At 37.8% G+C, this 17,464-nt stretch overlaps 1 protein-coding gene and 1 pseudogene across 2 annotated transcripts; one reads left to right on the forward strand and one right to left on the reverse strand.

Annotated features, from left to right (window-relative positions):
• The first annotated feature begins 1,643 nt into the window (after positions 1-1,643).
• On the forward strand, positions 1,644-17,142 carry LOC148742487 (rho GTPase-activating protein 19-like; annotated as a pseudogene). The gene is made up of 8 exons (XR_015996254.1): positions 1,644-1,842; positions 2,403-2,599; positions 8,405-8,497; positions 10,227-10,286; positions 11,388-11,543; positions 13,988-14,038; positions 14,445-14,987; positions 16,606-17,142. The product of XR_015996254.1 is annotated as a rho GTPase-activating protein 19-like (transcript).
• LOC148742488 (uncharacterized) lies at positions 6,506-7,813 on the reverse strand. The gene is made up of 3 exons (XM_088757052.1): positions 7,537-7,813; positions 7,335-7,423; positions 6,506-7,197 (listed from the first exon to the last, which is right to left on the reverse strand). Exons 1-3 carry the CDS (start codon positions 7,732-7,734, stop codon positions 6,768-6,770), a joined length of 717 nt encoding a protein of 238 aa, XP_088613178.1. The 5' UTR covers positions 7,735-7,813; the 3' UTR covers positions 6,506-6,767.
• Positions 17,143-17,464: the final 322 nt, after the last annotated feature.

A 17,464-nucleotide genomic window follows, 5' to 3' on the forward strand; every position in this document is an offset into this window, starting at 1 on the left:
CATTTTTAGCCACACATTGATGTTAAAATCAGTTCAAAAATATGTACAAACGTGGAAAGTTTCTTTCCTTAATTCCACCACTTTCTTTTTCTGATGAAACGTTGGTGTTCTCGGTCACAATTTCTAGAAGCAATAAATGAATGAAGATTCGTTTTCTTCATGAACTTCTTCCACAACGAAAATGCTTCAGCCTTCTATTCTCATAACGTTTTCTTTTATTGCGTTTTTGTCTTGTTTTGTTTTTGTTTCTGTTTTTGTTTTTTGTTTTTTTTGTCCATAGAATCTGGTTTATAAATTTGGTTCATCGTGTTGCAATTCAATTCCCCCTTTTTCGCTGTGAAAACCCCCTGGATTCAAGCTCTACTTCCGAATTTAAAATAGGCGTATGTTTTGTCTATCAAAGTATTTCCTCTTATCTCTAAACATCACAACTGATAAACATCTGGAAATCACCCGCCGAATGCAACGAGCTTTGCAAATCACGATGACATGAAACATTTGACCTTTTAAATCCATAACAAGGACTCGAAAAGGTCCATAAATTTTAAGAAAGTTAAATTGTAGGTATTTTAATTCAATTGATTTGGTGAACAATTGCTAACGTCGCGAAATCTTAAAAAAAAAACAATCTGGCGGCAACTTTGACGGCAACTTTGACGGCCACGTATGGTTGGAACGAAATTTACAATGATCGAAGAACTTTGTCGAAATCGTAAACAAAATGACGAAATTTTCCTTCAAACTGTCTCCGTCGGATAACGTAAAACATGCTCTTTTCTGCGGTCTAAAGCAGCAATTAATGAAAGTCTAGCTGTCCCGAACTCAAGAGAACATCTTTCTGTGATTATTTAGCGTTATAGCGGTACGTGTTTACGGCAAATTAAGGCGAATCTTCCTGCCTTTGTAATTATTTAGAGTGGAATGAACACAACTGATTCAGCAAGGTGAAATAGATCTTGATAAACTTCCTTTTCCAACGCTCTTAAAGCTCTTTTGAAAGTATGTAGTTGATCGGCAATAATTTGCCATTATATTTAAATGAGATATATCTGTGTTATTAAATGCCTCGGTGAGCTTCGTAATTATGATATTTGACAGCAATCGAAACTCTTTCTTACCTTGGTGGCCCGGCCTCGTTTTCGCTAGATTTCGTCTTCTTCGATTGACCTGAAAAGTAATCTTGAAGAGATCGCTTTCTTCGCTGGCCATCCATTTTCGATTTTCGAAGCATCAACGCACGTGTGAATTGCGATCAGTTTCGTGCTTCGCTAAGTCACTCATTTCATGTTACTCGTTAGTTAGCTGTACCACTGATAGTTTTTGTACAGTATTTCCTGTATAGGTTTTTAGGTTTTTCTGTCTTCCATAACATCAGGAGTATACAAGAGAATGATCACTAAACTAAGCTTCAGATTTACAAAAAGAAAGATTTCTTGGGAAGATAGATCTCAATATTACAAAAATTCTTTCGCTCCGACGAAGGGCTAAAGCTCGAAACGTCAGCTTTTGTAATCGTTACGGTGGCCAATTTACCATTACAACTTTGTGGATATATCCAAATTATTACAAAAATTCTGCTTCACAAAGTAGCCGGCGCAACATGGTCTGACAGCCGGCGGATTTCCGCCGCCTACCGGCTTCTAATGACAACCCTGAGAGTCTCTGGCAACAAGAAAAGACAAGAGGAACTAAAAGAGATGCTTGACAAAGAAGATCCTGTTGATTTTGAAAATGGAATATTCACTCCACATGATGTGGCATCTGTTCTTAAAATCTTCCTCGGAGATCTTCCAGAACCTCTTCTAACGAATGCTCCTCTAGATGCTTATCTACAAATCACAGGTACTGTTACATTAGTATAACCAAAATTAAGAGGAGTTCTAGTCACTGATTAACTGATAATTTAATGTGTTGGGGTCTATAGGAACCTGTTTATGCTAAACTTGGTACTCATTAATGATTTGTATCTTCCATTATAAAGCCTGTCTGTTATTAGCCAGCACTCATTTTGTACTCAAGGCAGTATGTAGCAAATCCTGTGTTCTGATTGGCTACCATTACCTGCAGGTTGCATATGTACTCACAAAGTTGGTAGTTTTTTGACAGTGGAGTAGCAAAAAGCAGCAGACTCAGAGACAGTCAAAATGAAGATTAAACAGAAACGATTTTCATGAGTTTATTGTGCTACAAAACTAATTAAAAATTACTAAAACTTCAGAAACCAAGTGCATTGAAAGAATAAAACAAGCACAAGCGTGAAAAAAATTTGCTTTGGAGCACTTCTATTTAAAGTCCTTAATTTAGGTTTATATACTGTTTTTCTATTAAAATGCAGTATTTATTACCTAGTACATAGGGCTGAAACAACATGATCTAATACCATGAACTGATCTTATGTGTAGAAATCCGTAATGATGAATTCAATGCTAAGATGATTGAAGCATTCCAGCTTCTCTTCCTGTTGGTGCCACCCCCAAACAGAATGCTATTACAGCAGTTGTTGGAACTCCTCAATCTTGTCTTCAAAAATCCTCACAATAAAATGACAGCCCACAACCTTGCTGTTGTCTTTTCACCCAACATTATGGGCTTTAAGGAGGTACATATAGCACTCATCTATCAACATGTTCTCAGTATTTAATAATAGTTTTTCACTCTTGTTCTCATTAGTGACCAGGGCTGGAGTGTTCAAAGCTGGGTTAAGATAACCCAGGGTTAGTGCGAAATTTGATTTCAGATCTGAAAGCTTTAAGAGAAAATGCAGCATAATTTTTTTTGTCTACAATGTAGTGATTGGATGCTCTAAAGAGAATAGAGAACATTTTTCCACACAGGCTTTTGAAAAAAAGAATGAGAGAAACCCGGATTAAAATTTAACCTTGGCTCAGCGCTTATCAGCTGTCGAACAACTGGGCCCTGGACATAATTTTTCCTTACAATATTAGTGCACTTATCAAGCAGACAAATGTTGAGAATAAACAAAAATATCAATTAAAGGATAATTTGTTGAATATGCATTTGTGCATGATCCTCACAGTAAAGAGCACTATTTAAGCAATAGTGAAAATCAGACCTGAAAAGATTCAGGCCTGTACGGGATTCAAACCACTGACCTCTGCGATACTAGTGCCGCACTCTACCAGTTGAGCTAACAAGCCAACTGGCAGCAGGTCATCCAATTAGTCCGACATAAACCCGTTAGTTGCATTACCAGCAATGCGAGTCATATTGCGTCTCAAATACCGTACGTCAATCAAAGATTACTTTCAAAATGGCTTCCCGAAGATACAAAGAAATGTATGGGATCTGAAATAAAATCTTATTTTTTGGCAGTTTAAATAAATTAAATTCTACGTGCCGACCTCTCGTTGATAAATAATATGCAACTGCACTACGAAGCGAAAGTTTTTTCACCGTTTCGTTTATTCGTCGAGCCGCGGAATAGAGGTAAAATAACAAAGATCTTCGGTTGTACTTCCTTTATAGTTTCATCCAAATACCTTCACTTACCTTCACTTCCATGCTTTGAGCTGTCCGTGTGTTTCATGCTTTCATCGGTGCCGACCCCTCAAAATTTTCTTCAGTTTACGATCTTTCAAATACGTTAAATAAAGCCTTCCATGATAAAATAGGAGGCCGCAAATCAATCTTGAAAATAGGGCTTTTTCACTATTAGACGTAACCTTTACCTGAGCTCGCGAATGTCCTGTAGGACGCGAAGAACGACCACTTTCCATCGTTTTCTTCGTGAAAAAAGTCGCCATATTTACTTCAGCTTAGCAGCCTAGCATTTCCACGCTTTTTACCGCTGTTTTAACAATCTGCAGACTCCTACAAGCGCCAAATCGCGCCAATTATAAAAAACAAAACTTGTATCACTGTGAGCTCATTCCAGTCTGAATCGTCAAAAAATGTCTGATGTTTTGCTCGATTTCGAAAAGAAATCCCTAGAATTTCAACTTAAGGTCACTGAATCTCCTCTTTCTTATATAAAACAGCAATGCGTTCAAGAATCTCGAATAGCTCTGGCAATATACATCCCGTATCCAATTTTGATGAAATGGCATGAGCTTGTTGGAATAAAAGACGAGAGAGGAAATGAGTTAAACTACATTGACCTTCTTAATTTTTGGATTCCTGGTCGATGGTTTAAAGTAAGCAAGGAGAACGGATCAAGAATCCACGGAAGATTGAGACGTGAAGCCGGTGCAGTTGTGAACAAATACACTGGGAAGAAAGTTAGTGGAAGTAAGAGAGAAGAGGCAAACAGGAAAGGGCTAACCCTTAACATTTATGAAACTGAGCTTGTGGTGCCTCATGAAATAGAAGAGAATCTGTCTGCTGCAGAGCAAGAAATAAAAGAATGGAAATTGAGGTACAAGGATCTTGAGAAGGAGAAGGAAAGCTTGGCAAGGGGAATGATGGAAGCAATAAGAAGAAAAGAAAATGAAATGGGAGAAACGGTCAAAACTACAGAGGAAAAGTTCAGAGATATTGAAGAAAAAAATAAAGAACTTTCTGAGTACATACAAAATTTAGAGAAAAAGACTGGTTTTCTTTGCCAAGGGAAAACTATAGACAGTTTGGGAAAAAGACAGCAATCGAGAAGACTGAAGGAGCTGAAAGAAAAATCAGAAATTGCCCTCTGGTTTCTTGAGTCACATGGACTCAAGCTGTCTTTTCTCAAGGTCCAGGAGGCAGCAACTAATGAATTTCACACCCTGGAATTTGACCAGTTGTCAGCTAATGAGACTGACCAGAACAACCTAGAAACTCTTCTATTTTTACTGGACAAATTCTGTGCAAGTGATGAACTTTACCATGAGTTGTCTCTTTTGTCTGAAGATTTACCAAGGACATATTTGATCAAACAAAGGAGGAATGAACTGAATAAACTCTGTCATATTGAAAGAACACCAGGTCAATACCCTGGTGCACAACTTTCATTTTCTGAAACTCTACAAGATCACATCAAACAATTTTTGGAGTCAAATTCAAACCACAAAGGTGATGAACCAATAAAGGTAAAGATCAGTTGTGATGGTGCGAAGATGTCGAGGTCAGCAAATTTTATGATAATGTCATTCTCACTCCTTCAAACAGGGGATTTAGTTATGTCATCAAAGGGCAACAGGACAATTGGTGTAGTCAATGGCCCTGAAAAATATGAAACAATTGAGACATCATTTTCAGAAATTATCAATGACATAAATTCTGTGAATAAAAATGGGAAGATCAAGGTTAATGACAAAGAAATAGCTGTTCAATTATTTCTCGGTGGAGACTACAAGTTCTTGCTGATGGCCATGGGGATGTCTGGGGCTACCTCAGACTATGCATGCCTTTGGTGTAAGGTGCACAAGCTTTTCAGGTGGGACATGTCCAAAGATCTGTCCCATTATAACGAAGAGCTCAAGAGAACACTCCAAGAAATTAAAGAGTTAAGTTCCTCTTCAAAGAAATTTTCATGTGTGAAAAGTCCATTGTTTACTATTGAGCTTGACCACATTATTCTTGATGAATTGCATTTAATGCTGAGAGTAACTGACAAACTGACTGAAAATTTAATCACAGAAGTAATGGAGAAGGATGCAAAGCAAGATTTTAACATGGCTCGGGGTAAGGAAAAGGGTGTAAACCTTGACATTCTCATTAAAACAATCAATGAACTCGGCATAACTTTTTCTCTCTGGGAGAAAAAAAATGCTGATGGGAAAGGCAGTGGAACATATGACTGGACTAGCCTTGTTGGGTCTGACAAGAAAAAGCTGACAAAACTTTTGCCAGCAAAACTCGAAGAACTAGATATCCTGTTCCCAGAAACAAAAGAAACAGTCATCAAACTCTGGAAAGATTTTTATACACTCTACAGTTTAATCAACTCTGATTCAAATGCTGGTGACTTTTACCTTGACATTTTCCAGAAATCTAAAGACTTTGTAAATTTGTTTTGTTCACTTGGTGGTGTTCGAATAGGATATGAAAAGAAGAGAGTGACTCCTTACATGCATGCATTAGTATATCATGTACCAATGTTCATCAAAAATCATAAAAACTTCAGACAGTTCACTGGTCAAGGCATTGAAAAAAATAATGATGATGCCAAGAAAATATACTTTCAAAAATCAAATAAGTGGGATGCGGCTCAGGATGTTCTGCTTCTGGAACACAGGCAGGAGGCACTAAAGCACTGCGAGAGAGAAAAAAGGCAGTACACCAAACGAAAAGCAGCTTACTGGGAGGATGGCATCATCGAGACACGAAAAAAAAGAAAGAGGGCATGTTTAAGAGAACTACAAAATGACCACAATGGAGCTGATGTACAAGGAAATAACTTAAGCGAAGATAAATACAACAAAATGACTGTTAAGCAGTTAAGACAGGAAATCAAATCTATAGGTATTAATGTGAAAGGGATTGCAAAGCTGAAAAAATGTCAATTGGTTGAGATTTTGAAGCAAAATCAGTAACTATGGCAAGCAAAGGAACAACAGATATGCAGACATGTATCACAAAATATATTTTTTAATTTGATTATTTGCAAAAATATCTTGTGAATAATTTTTAATGCTAATATGAATACTAAACTTTTGTTTGTTTATATGCTTACAACAAAATAATAACAATAATTTTGATATAGTGTATTTAATCATAAAGCATATAACTTTCTTTGATTTTCAATTGTTGCAATCACATATTCCACTAGAAATCTCTGCAAAATTATTTTGTAGATTTTCTTGTTTTATATTTATCTGTTCTAAGATAAATTAAATGTTTTTACAATCGCATGCTTTCCTGTTGACATATATCATAACTTTTTCAACTGGAAAATTTGGAGCAATTTTGACCTGACCACTGGATAAAACGTAACGTTTTTTTGAATTGTTAAGGACAGTTTTTAACTTAACAGGAAAGTCAACTGCTATTCCTTGTCCAAGTTGATTGAAATAATAGTACCAATATGGTGGAAGTTCAAATCGAGTAAAATCATTTTTTTCATAGAGTATACTAACTCCGTCTTCTGCTCTTTTACCTTTTCCTTTAAAAACGTATCTCACAATATCATGATCCATTCTAATTTCAGTGGAATAAAGAACTTTAACCGCATTCGATTTTAGGATTGAAAGAATGCCTTCCAGAAATGCAACTGATGCGCTCTGTAGTCTTTCCACGGTAACAGTGGGGTTGCTGTATGCCCTAGAAAGTTTTTAATGCAGAAAACAAAACATAAGATTGGAATCGAAAACGTGTTACGGTTAAGACGATCAAACCATCTTCTATAATGAAGCTCACATTTAAGCTTAAAATCACCATCGAAAACAAACTAAATATACCTGATAAGATGCTCATTCAAATGAGCCGAAGGCTCCCACGTGCTTGTCCACAATGGCCAGTCCTTCCATTTTACTAGGTATTCAAAGTCCTGAAATTGTCAGAGATTGATTAGAGCTGTTTATGAACTTACTTCGATTGTAGTATAAATTTCATCCGAAGTAAAATATAGCTGCAGGAACATAAAAGGGTCAATACACATACCTCGTTCTTCAATCTTCGCCGGCTGATAAGTCTCTCCACAAAATAAACTTTAGATCCGCTTTTAAATTTTCTCCTTCCTTTCAAATGAACTTCTAAATCCACTGTAGAAAGAACATTTAGTGCTTTATAATCAACTCGATTCCTCCGCGGAAATCTACTTCGCTCCATGTTTACATGAAATCTGACGCCATAGCGCATGAACAGTAGAACCTGAAGAAACTACTGACCTCGCGGACCGCGGGAGTAAAATGTCTCGGATTGCTGGTAATGAATGTATAAAACCAAATTCTCCAAACTAAAATCATTAGAATTGTATGACAGAGAGTAAGAAGAAATACAAATAATGAGATATTTGGATGGAAAGGGTTAAATATCTTCAATGGCATTAACCTACAGGTTATACTGTAAAGCATAAGATGGAATTTGGTGATTAAAGCAAAACTGTCCACTCTTAAGTTTCTTTGAAACAAACTGCTAATAGTGTTCAACACTGTGAATTCCCAATAAGTGCATGGAATCTAATATTTCTCCTCCCAGAGTTACCCCTGAATCATACAGTAAGTTGAAAGAAAATGACACAGCTTGAGATGTTTTTGATAATGTTAAAGTCTCCTTTTCGGTGCATTAAGAAATGTGTAGAGAACAGACTGTGGAGAAAATATTCTGCACTCCTGTCTGGTAGCCATTGCGTTAGGGTGTTATTAAGACTCGATCGACAACTTTTTGACTGGGGCAAACTTCAATTAAAGATCCAAATATAACTAACAATAACAGAAACATATAAATATAATTGTAATTTATGGAAAAGTCCAATCAACATTATGTTTTCTCATATCCCTTCTGGTAAATGTGTTTGAAAAAAAATCAGAAGGTGACATGCCTTAGTCACATTCCAGAAGACATGACAGTGATGCACAAGTTGGTTGCCTCCATGATTCATCATTCTTCAGATCTTTTCAAGGTTAGTACATGTATCTGTGACTACCATTAGAATTTTCAATTTGGTCCTAATTAAATTAAAAAGTAAGTCATAATTGCATTGGTTTTTCTTCTCTTTGCTTTTTGGTTTGTAAACTAAAGGAAACTTGCAACAGTCACCCTCACAACTTGTATACTTATAATTAAAATTCAAGGCAATTGCAGCTTGACCAGCCAAATATTTCCCAGTCCTTGAGGCAGTTTCCTTGTTCATACTTGAGGAGGCAGCATGGCTGGCAGTGGTTGGGGTGTTGGACTTGAAATCTAGTAGTCCTAGCTTCAATTCCTCTTCCCTGCTACTCACTAGATTTGTTCTCGGTTGCACCAAGTTCAATTCGTCAGCTACATTGTTTAAATAGTTAACTGGTTTGCCTTCAACCAGTTTGGATTTTCGAAACACTTTGTGTTTATTTCTCTGGCCCACATTGTAAACTACTGGGTTCACCATAAATTTTGATAAGAGTCTATTTTTTTGCACTTTTTTCATACTAACCTTAGTTTTAAGTTCTCTATGGCTCCTTGTCAAATACACTTTAACTAACATTGACTTTCGTGGTTGCTCTGGTTTTGATTTTTCAACATTACCGTTAGAATCAGTCATAAAGTGCTCTAAATGGACAACATTCCCTCCAGCTTAACAATAATTAGTTTAGTTTCAGTTGCAGTGCAACTTTTCAAAGTACTTACAGTTAGCCTGCATGTAATACATTTGATTATATATGACATGCTCTTATTTGATCTCAGTCATGATTAATTAGTCAAATTTGGCTGGCTTAGACTATGAATGTCTTCATTTGCATCATCCTTGAGAAAGTCTAGGAGACTGAGTTGTATAATTTCACTTTTAGAGGGTCACAAGTTTGTCAGTAGTTTTCATTACTGTTGAGTGTTACCACCTTCAAGTGCACCTACACCCAAAAAATTTTTTCACTTAATGAAGTAAGCTTATTATTTTGAGTATTTCTGCGCAAAAATCTTTGTATTCGCTCAAATCTTCAATTTTCTATGCCCAGTCAAAATACGGAAAATCGGCCGCCATCTTGCCCCACGACCGAGTTTAAAGAGAAATGGCTCTAGTGGGTAATGTGACGTAAAATCGAGAACACGAAAGTCTGCATTTCACACATTTTCACTTGTTTGGGAAGGTTGTAGTCGATAATTGTCCGAAAATATGCCGACTAATTGTGTTGTAGAAGGATGTAGCAAAGTGCGAAATTTGCAAGAGGGTATTGCGCTTCATACATTCTTCATACAACACACCTAGTCGGCATATTTCGGACAATATCGACGACAATCTTCCCAAACAAGTGAAAATGTGTGAGATGCAGACTTTCGTGTTCTCGATTTGACGTCACATTACCTGCTAGAGCCATTCTTCTTTAAACTCGGTCATGGGGCAAGATGGCGGCCGATTTTCCGTATTTTGACTGGGCATAGAAAATTAAAGATTTGAGCAAATTAAAAAATTTTTGCACATAAATACTCCAAAAAATAAGCTTATTTCGTTAAGCGAAAAAAAATTTTGGGTTTAGGTGCACTTTAAAATAAAATCTAGACTTGCTTGCTTACTCACTCACTCACTCACTTACTTACTCAATACTTACTTACTTACTTACTAACTAATACTCACTCACTTACTTGCTTACTAAAGGGATGCTTTGCTGAATATGGATGATTTTCCTTTTTTCTGAAAATGAATTTTCTCTTAACAGATTCCAAAAGGTCTGTTGGAGGAGATTGAAGCTGCTGAGGAATGTTTTAAAAAGGGGAACGTGAGTCATTTTTTAAGCAAACCAACTTGGTGAAGTCCTCAATTGACAGGACAAATTTTCCTCTGTCAATTAAACATGAGTGTTTACTTAAATCCATGAAAAAAATGTTGATTTGTGGCTAACTTTAACACCAGTTGAAAAATATTGACAGAGAAAGATGTAATATTTGTCAAGAGTGTTGGGGTAGGCATAGTGACCTAAAGATAAGTCTTTTGTAGGGATTCAAGCCTGCCCCAGAACAAATATGACGATTATTAATAAGTGCTCTAAGAGAGCAGCCTTTATATGGGCATTCTTCACTCTCGCGACATTCTGTGTGATTCCACAATCCCCACACCAGCTTCCAGTGACTCACAAATAATCTCTCCCCACTGTCTAACAGTTATTCATATAAGTTAAGGTGAATAGTGGTGGATATTCACTATGCTGCAAAGCAGTTAGGTATCCCCTGCTTTCGCCAATACTGAGGTGAATAGGCTATTTTCGATATAATAAAATTCTAACATGGCTCCAAGGCTAGGGGGAACAAAACAAAAGAAATTAATTATTCATCCCTCAACCTCAATGTGATTTCTTTTGTTTTATTTCCCCAAGCCTCAAGCCAAGCTTGAGTTTTTATCTATCGAAAATGTCCTATTAAATCAGGGCTCAAAATATCAGCTGGCCGACAGACATTATGCAAGGCTCAACACTAACAGTTACTGTAGCCACCAAGCCACAGACTAGTAGAAATTTAATTTTGGCCAATGGTTTTCGATCTCCACTGGCTAGTTTGGATAATAAACAAACTGAAATTGTTGTAACATTTAAGATGTCACTAGCCACTTGGCTGGTAAGATGAAAAGTTAGTGTCAAGCCCTGATTATGTCTGGTCAAATAGAGGTTTTATCCAGTCAACTCCTTGTATGGGCAGACATTTTTGTCCAGTTGTTTATGAATGTGTTAAAGAACTTAATTCCATGGTAAAGTGTAAGTTCGGGTTACGAATATGGCTTTATCACTTTTCCTGCATTGAGTTTTAGGCTGCAATGTCTCAGCTTTAGACAGACCATAAAGTGATATATGTAGGTATCGAATGTATTGTTTTTCTTTCTCCAACAGGAGGAACTACCAGTTACTCACGTGTTTTGTCAGCAGATGAACTAAACATCCCATAGACAAGCTGTCCAAGAAACTACAACAGATGCGTTGGTGCAGCTGTACAATCATGTCGCTGACCTTCCTGATGGACCTGTTAGGCAGAAGTTCTTACAAAGGGTTTGAAAATATTTGTTTGTTTTTTGTTGAAAGTGAGACTCACAATTTAGTTACGGACTGAGCACAGTCCAATAACCCTCTGATGAAAATTGCTGTATAAAGAGATTCATTGGGAGCCAGTTGCAACACTTGGCGCTAGTCTTAGAAGTCTGGGTCGAGTTGTTCAAAAGTGGGTCAGGATAACCCAGGCTTCGTGTGAAATTAGATTTCAGATCTGAAAGCTTTAATAGAAAATTCAGTTTATTTCCACTTGTTTACAATTTGATGATTGAATGAGCTAAAAAGAATTGGGAAAATTATCCCAAAACAGCTTTTGAACAAAGAAATATAGAAACCTGGATTAAAATTTAACCTTGGGTATTAGCACTTATCGGCCTTCGAACAAATGGGCACTGGAGTGTCCTGCTCCTATAAGTTTTTCTTAAAAATAATGGATCGATCAGCAGCTTCCCCCCAGGGACCCACCCCTAGGGCACCCACGGTAACCCAGGGGCATTTGTCAAGATTGTCTACTAAAGTGGGGAAAATGTCACTTTTGTTCACATAGATTGCACTCCAGGGGGGATTTGCTGGTCAGCAGTATACCCTGTCAATGATTCCCGCATGTTTGTTAAAAGAAAGTTAAACAAATATACAATGCAGCCGTTTGGTCAATTGGAGCCTACTGCACTGAAATACAGCACTTTAATGAGGGTATAAGGCCCATTTTAATCGTCGAATTTTGCACGTGATGATTTTAATGCAAATGAGTAAGCACATTAGTTTTTTTTATTAGCATTTGATTCAACACGTGTGAAATGATGTTCTAAACACGCCTAGGCAAAGTAAAAAGCTGGTTGTGCAGAAAATTCGTGCACTTGAATTTCAACGGGAACTCTGGTCGCCTGGGGGCAGGGGATTTGTTTGAAAGGGGGGATTTGAGGAGGTTTGAATAGGGATTTCAAAAAATCTCCCAGGGTCTCTGGGGGGTGGGCACAAGGGGCTGCTGATGATTGATGCGTCAAGTCGTACAAGTTTCTCTAAAATAAATAATTATAGTTTTCTCATGTAGTACTTGGGCTCTGTTGGGACAATGCTCTGCCTATTTCTTCCAAAATTCGACGATGAAAGCTGATTTCGTCCGCTGCCTTAGTTTGATAATCATTCAATCAAAAACACTTTCTTCCGCATTTTCTATGATTTTCAAGATTTCAAGACTGTGTGAACTTATACTTTTAAAGGCTGTTTTCAAAACTTTCTGTCCAACTAAGATGTTTCCCTGTCATCTTCACCAAAATACCGAAGTTCCTCTTCCTAGCGAGTTTCATTTTGCAGGTTCCCTCCGGAAAATGATGAAAGCCATCCAGTTTCTCTTAAGTTCTCAAAAGGGGTGTAAAGAAGAGGAGAAATTTTCTTCTTTTCTGTCGTCACTGAGAAACGTTTTGGTGTAGAAAGCTACTAGTCGCAATACATGCAATGCACACATGCTTGGTCTTACTGTGTGACGAGGTGTAACAGTTTTGACCTCAAGAAAAGAGCATAACTGCAAGTAGCCCATGAGAAAAAACGTACGATTTACTGCAGACAGAGAAATTTGCGCGTGAGACAGGCTGTTCTTAATGATAGAGAGATTTAGCTCCGCCTTTATATGAAACGTGACCGGCAAGAGTGACCACGTGACCGTGTTTTTTCCGCCATTTCTTCGCGTTTTCCGGTTGCACTTTCCCGTTTCTACGTGAAAGTAACCTGTTTCGCGTTTTCTGTGGACGTAAGATTTTCTCCACTTTTTTCCCTCATAGTAGCAGCTAATTGCCGGAAAAGGTTCACCAAGACTATATTCCTTGTAAGTCAAACAAAGGCGCCTTCAAATCCACCATGAAGTGAGCTTACGCGAAGCTAAGGCAGCAAGATTCACGCTATTTTACACGAAACGTGGATGGGCAAGCTGACGTTTGCCGTTTCACGCAAACGCAGTGCTAAATCTCTTTAATAGAACTTTATTGCTGCTTTTTGGGTAATGGGTGAATAGCCTCCACCCAAATCTTGACTAAACGTAAACTTTGTGTCACAATTGGTTGTGATCAGATTTTTTTAAAGGAACGGAAAGAACCTACATGTACTAAATTTTCCTCTCTCCTGATATGTGGTTGCGACTTAAGCTCAGTGGGTAGTGTGGATCGACACGTATCTGAAAGGCCAGGGTTCGAATCCCAGTGGTGACTGAGTTTTTTTCCGGCTTCCTTTTCTGCTATGTCTTTACTTGCAGCTCATCTGCAAGGATTATTACTTTACTTGAAAACATTTGCGCAGAGCGCCAGTCTCGGTTCCTCTCAGTAGACAAACATGTATTTGTTTTACCCTGCAATACTGCACCAGAGTTGCTTGAAAATGAGATACATTTAGTCGAGACGCAGGGATTTACTTTGCATTATTGGACTAAAACTGTTGCTCTTGATTTATCGTAGTTTGAGAAGATGCATCCTGGTACACCGCCATTTATTCCGCGCTCAAAGAAGGTTTGTCCTGAATGATTCAATTCATTTTAGTAATTTTGTAATGTTTGGTGACTAAACGCGTCCATTTACAGTGTGTGTTAAGACTATACACCCGACTTAATATTTAAACGCACCCACTGCAACTTTGTAAACTCGAATTCTTTTGGGACTTTCTTAGTGTGATTACAAATAGAGTCCTAATTTCGTAAACCACCCTTATTGCTTTTTTTCCAGTTGTTATTTTTCAATGAAGACTTGCTCGTACTTAACGATTACAAGTCGTGAATTGGAACCCTGAAAAAACAAAAGCAAAAACAAAATTATGCACACAAGTGCGTAAAAGATAATTAGAAAAAGCGTATGGAAAGGGAAAACCATTGATTATGAACTGTATTACGAACTACATTGTCTTCTTTTTTCACCAAAGGCAAGTTGTGTGAAACAGTTCGCTTCTTCAACTCCACAAAATTCAGCTGAATCTCCGGCAGTAAAGTTAACGAGAACTCCGCTGTCACCCATCCCAGGGAGGAACACGCCGGTAACAAGTACACCAGCTCTAAAGCGACGAGTGGCGTTTGATGTGGTAGATTCTTCAGATTGCTTTACACCTGAAATGCCTGTATACAGAGCGACACCCTTTCTCTCCAGATTTGGTTTTAAAACACCTTCAGGTGTGATCCATGCTGGTGATTCCCCCTCAGCCAAACACAAGCGAACCAAATCTACCTCTCATCAGAAAGAGTTTGTTTCCCCAAGAAAGCATGTAAGGCGGTGTTCAGCTCATGCCTCTAGTAACGGAAGACTTCCAAGTACCACTGACACACCATTCACGCCATCAGGATTCATGTGCAGTGTTACGCAGGCAGATGATAGCTGCGAAGCCGAATCGCTGGTGTTCACTTCATCAGTGAAAACTCGACGTGCCACCCCACCTCATATGAGACAAAAACTTTCAGCGGTTGACCATTCGGTAAGCTTTATATTAGATGTAACTAAAGTGAAATTAATCACAATAGCCAATCGGAGCAAAGATAAATCTCTGAAAGAACCAATGAAAACTCAAAGGAAAACAAACAAACGCTTGAAGCGCGGGAAAACGTGGGTGAAGGAATCGCGCTTGGTTGAGTGGAGACATTGTGACCGTGTGGTTAAGGTGGGTCCTGGGTTCAAGAATCTATACCGCCACTCTCTGGGTTTGTTCTCGTTTAACCTGAATTCAAATCCTTGGCTTGTTACTGTAAATAGCCAACTGGTGTGACTCCTTCCAGAAGGAATTGTCAAACACTTGTTATTTGCAATATTTGTTTTGATTTTGTGTCTGAATGGTTGAGAGACTGGCGTAAGTTTCTGGACCATTTACCGGCTGCAATGATACAAAACCAATACAATCAATTGAAAGTTACTCTCACTTTGTAATGCAAGCGGTGTGCCCTATTTTTTCAGCGTCAAATGCGTGAAGTAATGCTATTGAGATAAAAGCATATAAAGGAACAAGTCTTGCTTTGACACTTCTTCCTATAAACCAAATATAAACATGGGATTTCTGAAGTGTATCTATATTCACAATTCAAATAAAAGAGGTATCGTCCACATTACGAGAAAAGCGATATAATATCAGCGGTTTTCCATCTTAAACCTTCGCTCGTAAACATTAAAATGCATATTCTCTACACTGTCCTCCATACATTTCATATGGTGCTGACAAAGAGAATTTATTAAATAATCCAAAGCTTCTTTAGCTGTTGATTATTTCTTTCTATTATACGGCTGTGTCTCACAAGGACTGGGAACTACCGAATTCACGAATTTGATTGGCTGAAATCAATATTCAAGGCGGTCTAGATTTTCCTATCTAGACCGGCATCTAGACCCGTCTAGAAAAAAAAGGTACAAAGAATATAAAAAATTGGCATATAAGACACAGCCATATAATAAAAATCTTATTAACCGAGCTAGGTCAGTCTGTATGGGAGAATCTTGACCTCGGTCAAGATTCTCCCATATAGACCTCCCGCTCGGTTAATAAGAACTAAACTCTAGTGACCCTAATTTGTGATTCAGGGTTGGTATGTTAGAGAAATCTTAGAGGTCAACGATCACTAAATATTTGTGAATATATTAAAACTATATATGTGAACTGCAGTTAAAGAATTGAGAATGAGAGCGATCTTCGCAGTAATGAACACCAGTAGTAAAATATCGGTGCAGTGCTCTGCCAACTGAGCTAACAAGCCAATTGGGAGTGGGTCATTAGATCGCAGAGTTCATGGGCTCGAATCCCGTACAGGCCGGAATCTTTTTTCAGGCCTTACTTTCACTACTGCTTAAATAGTGTTCATTACTGTGAAGATCGCTCTTATGCTAATCACTAAATATCTCGACCATTTCCCAATTTTGTGGATGGCAAGTATTCATTGCTAACAGTCACCCTACATACACCATCGCGTGGTGATCGAATCACAACTTTTCTGAAAGTAGTAAGAATACGAATACGCTCAAATATTTTCTTTGAAAGAGAAGACTCTGCATAAGTATATTTCTTGCCAAGTTCTTAACTTTTTTTTTTTTTTTTATCTTATTTATTTCAGATGGATGAGATCTACGTGTGATTAAACCCGTGCTGGGATCATCATCAAGACAGATTATTCCTCGATGACTTTTTATACCAAACTTTCAGATCATGGAAAGTCATGAAAGTTTAAAGCTTTGATGACTATATACGGCTTTTGTTTGAATGTTCGCACCTTTGTGGACGTTCCACTCCGGCTGGAAAACGTCGCATATGACATAAGAAGCTGAAAGAGGCAGTTAAGCTACTTAGAAGGATAAAGTCAAACAAAAAAGGCTTATGTACATATTTGTAAATAGAACTTAGATGTAGTCGGAGTGTTCGTTTATACTTGAGACACTTCATGTTTTATATCATCTGGTTAAAAAAGCCAGAACTTGTTGTAAATGATGGTCCTTACATTTTCTCTAAACTGTGTTTTGGAAAAAAAGGTTTTTAAACTTTGTTTATGGAGCGATGCCAACACTTTTCCAGATACATTTACTCTTGCCTAACAATTTCAAATTGATGGTTGTTACCTTCTAAAGAGATTAAAAAAATGTTTTATTTACTGAAATGCGATTTCTCTTTTATTCGTCATCCCCACTTGTAGAGATACCTTCTTGTAATGTGACTTTCCATTTTTTGTTGTCTGTGAGTGGATACCTCCCCCACATAGGCTTAGTTATTGACATCCACCGCGTAAATGAAGTGCTGGTCCAAAAAGAACCGCCAGTCAAAGAGCAGAACACCGGGGTCAAACATCTGCTCGTGTGCCTATGTTGAAACGGCGTAAAGGCAATCTGTCTTGCTTTCAGGTTGTCAATACCAATTCTGCCAGACAAGTCTGTAAGTCACGGTTTTTTAAAGGTGTATAAGCTTTTTTATTAAGCTCCAGA

Source organism: Stylophora pistillata, chromosome 1 (assembly GCF_964205215.1).
Source record: "Stylophora pistillata chromosome 1, jaStyPist1.2, whole genome shotgun sequence".
In the NCBI taxonomy this organism is placed as follows: domain Eukaryota; kingdom Metazoa; phylum Cnidaria; class Anthozoa; order Scleractinia; family Pocilloporidae; genus Stylophora; species Stylophora pistillata.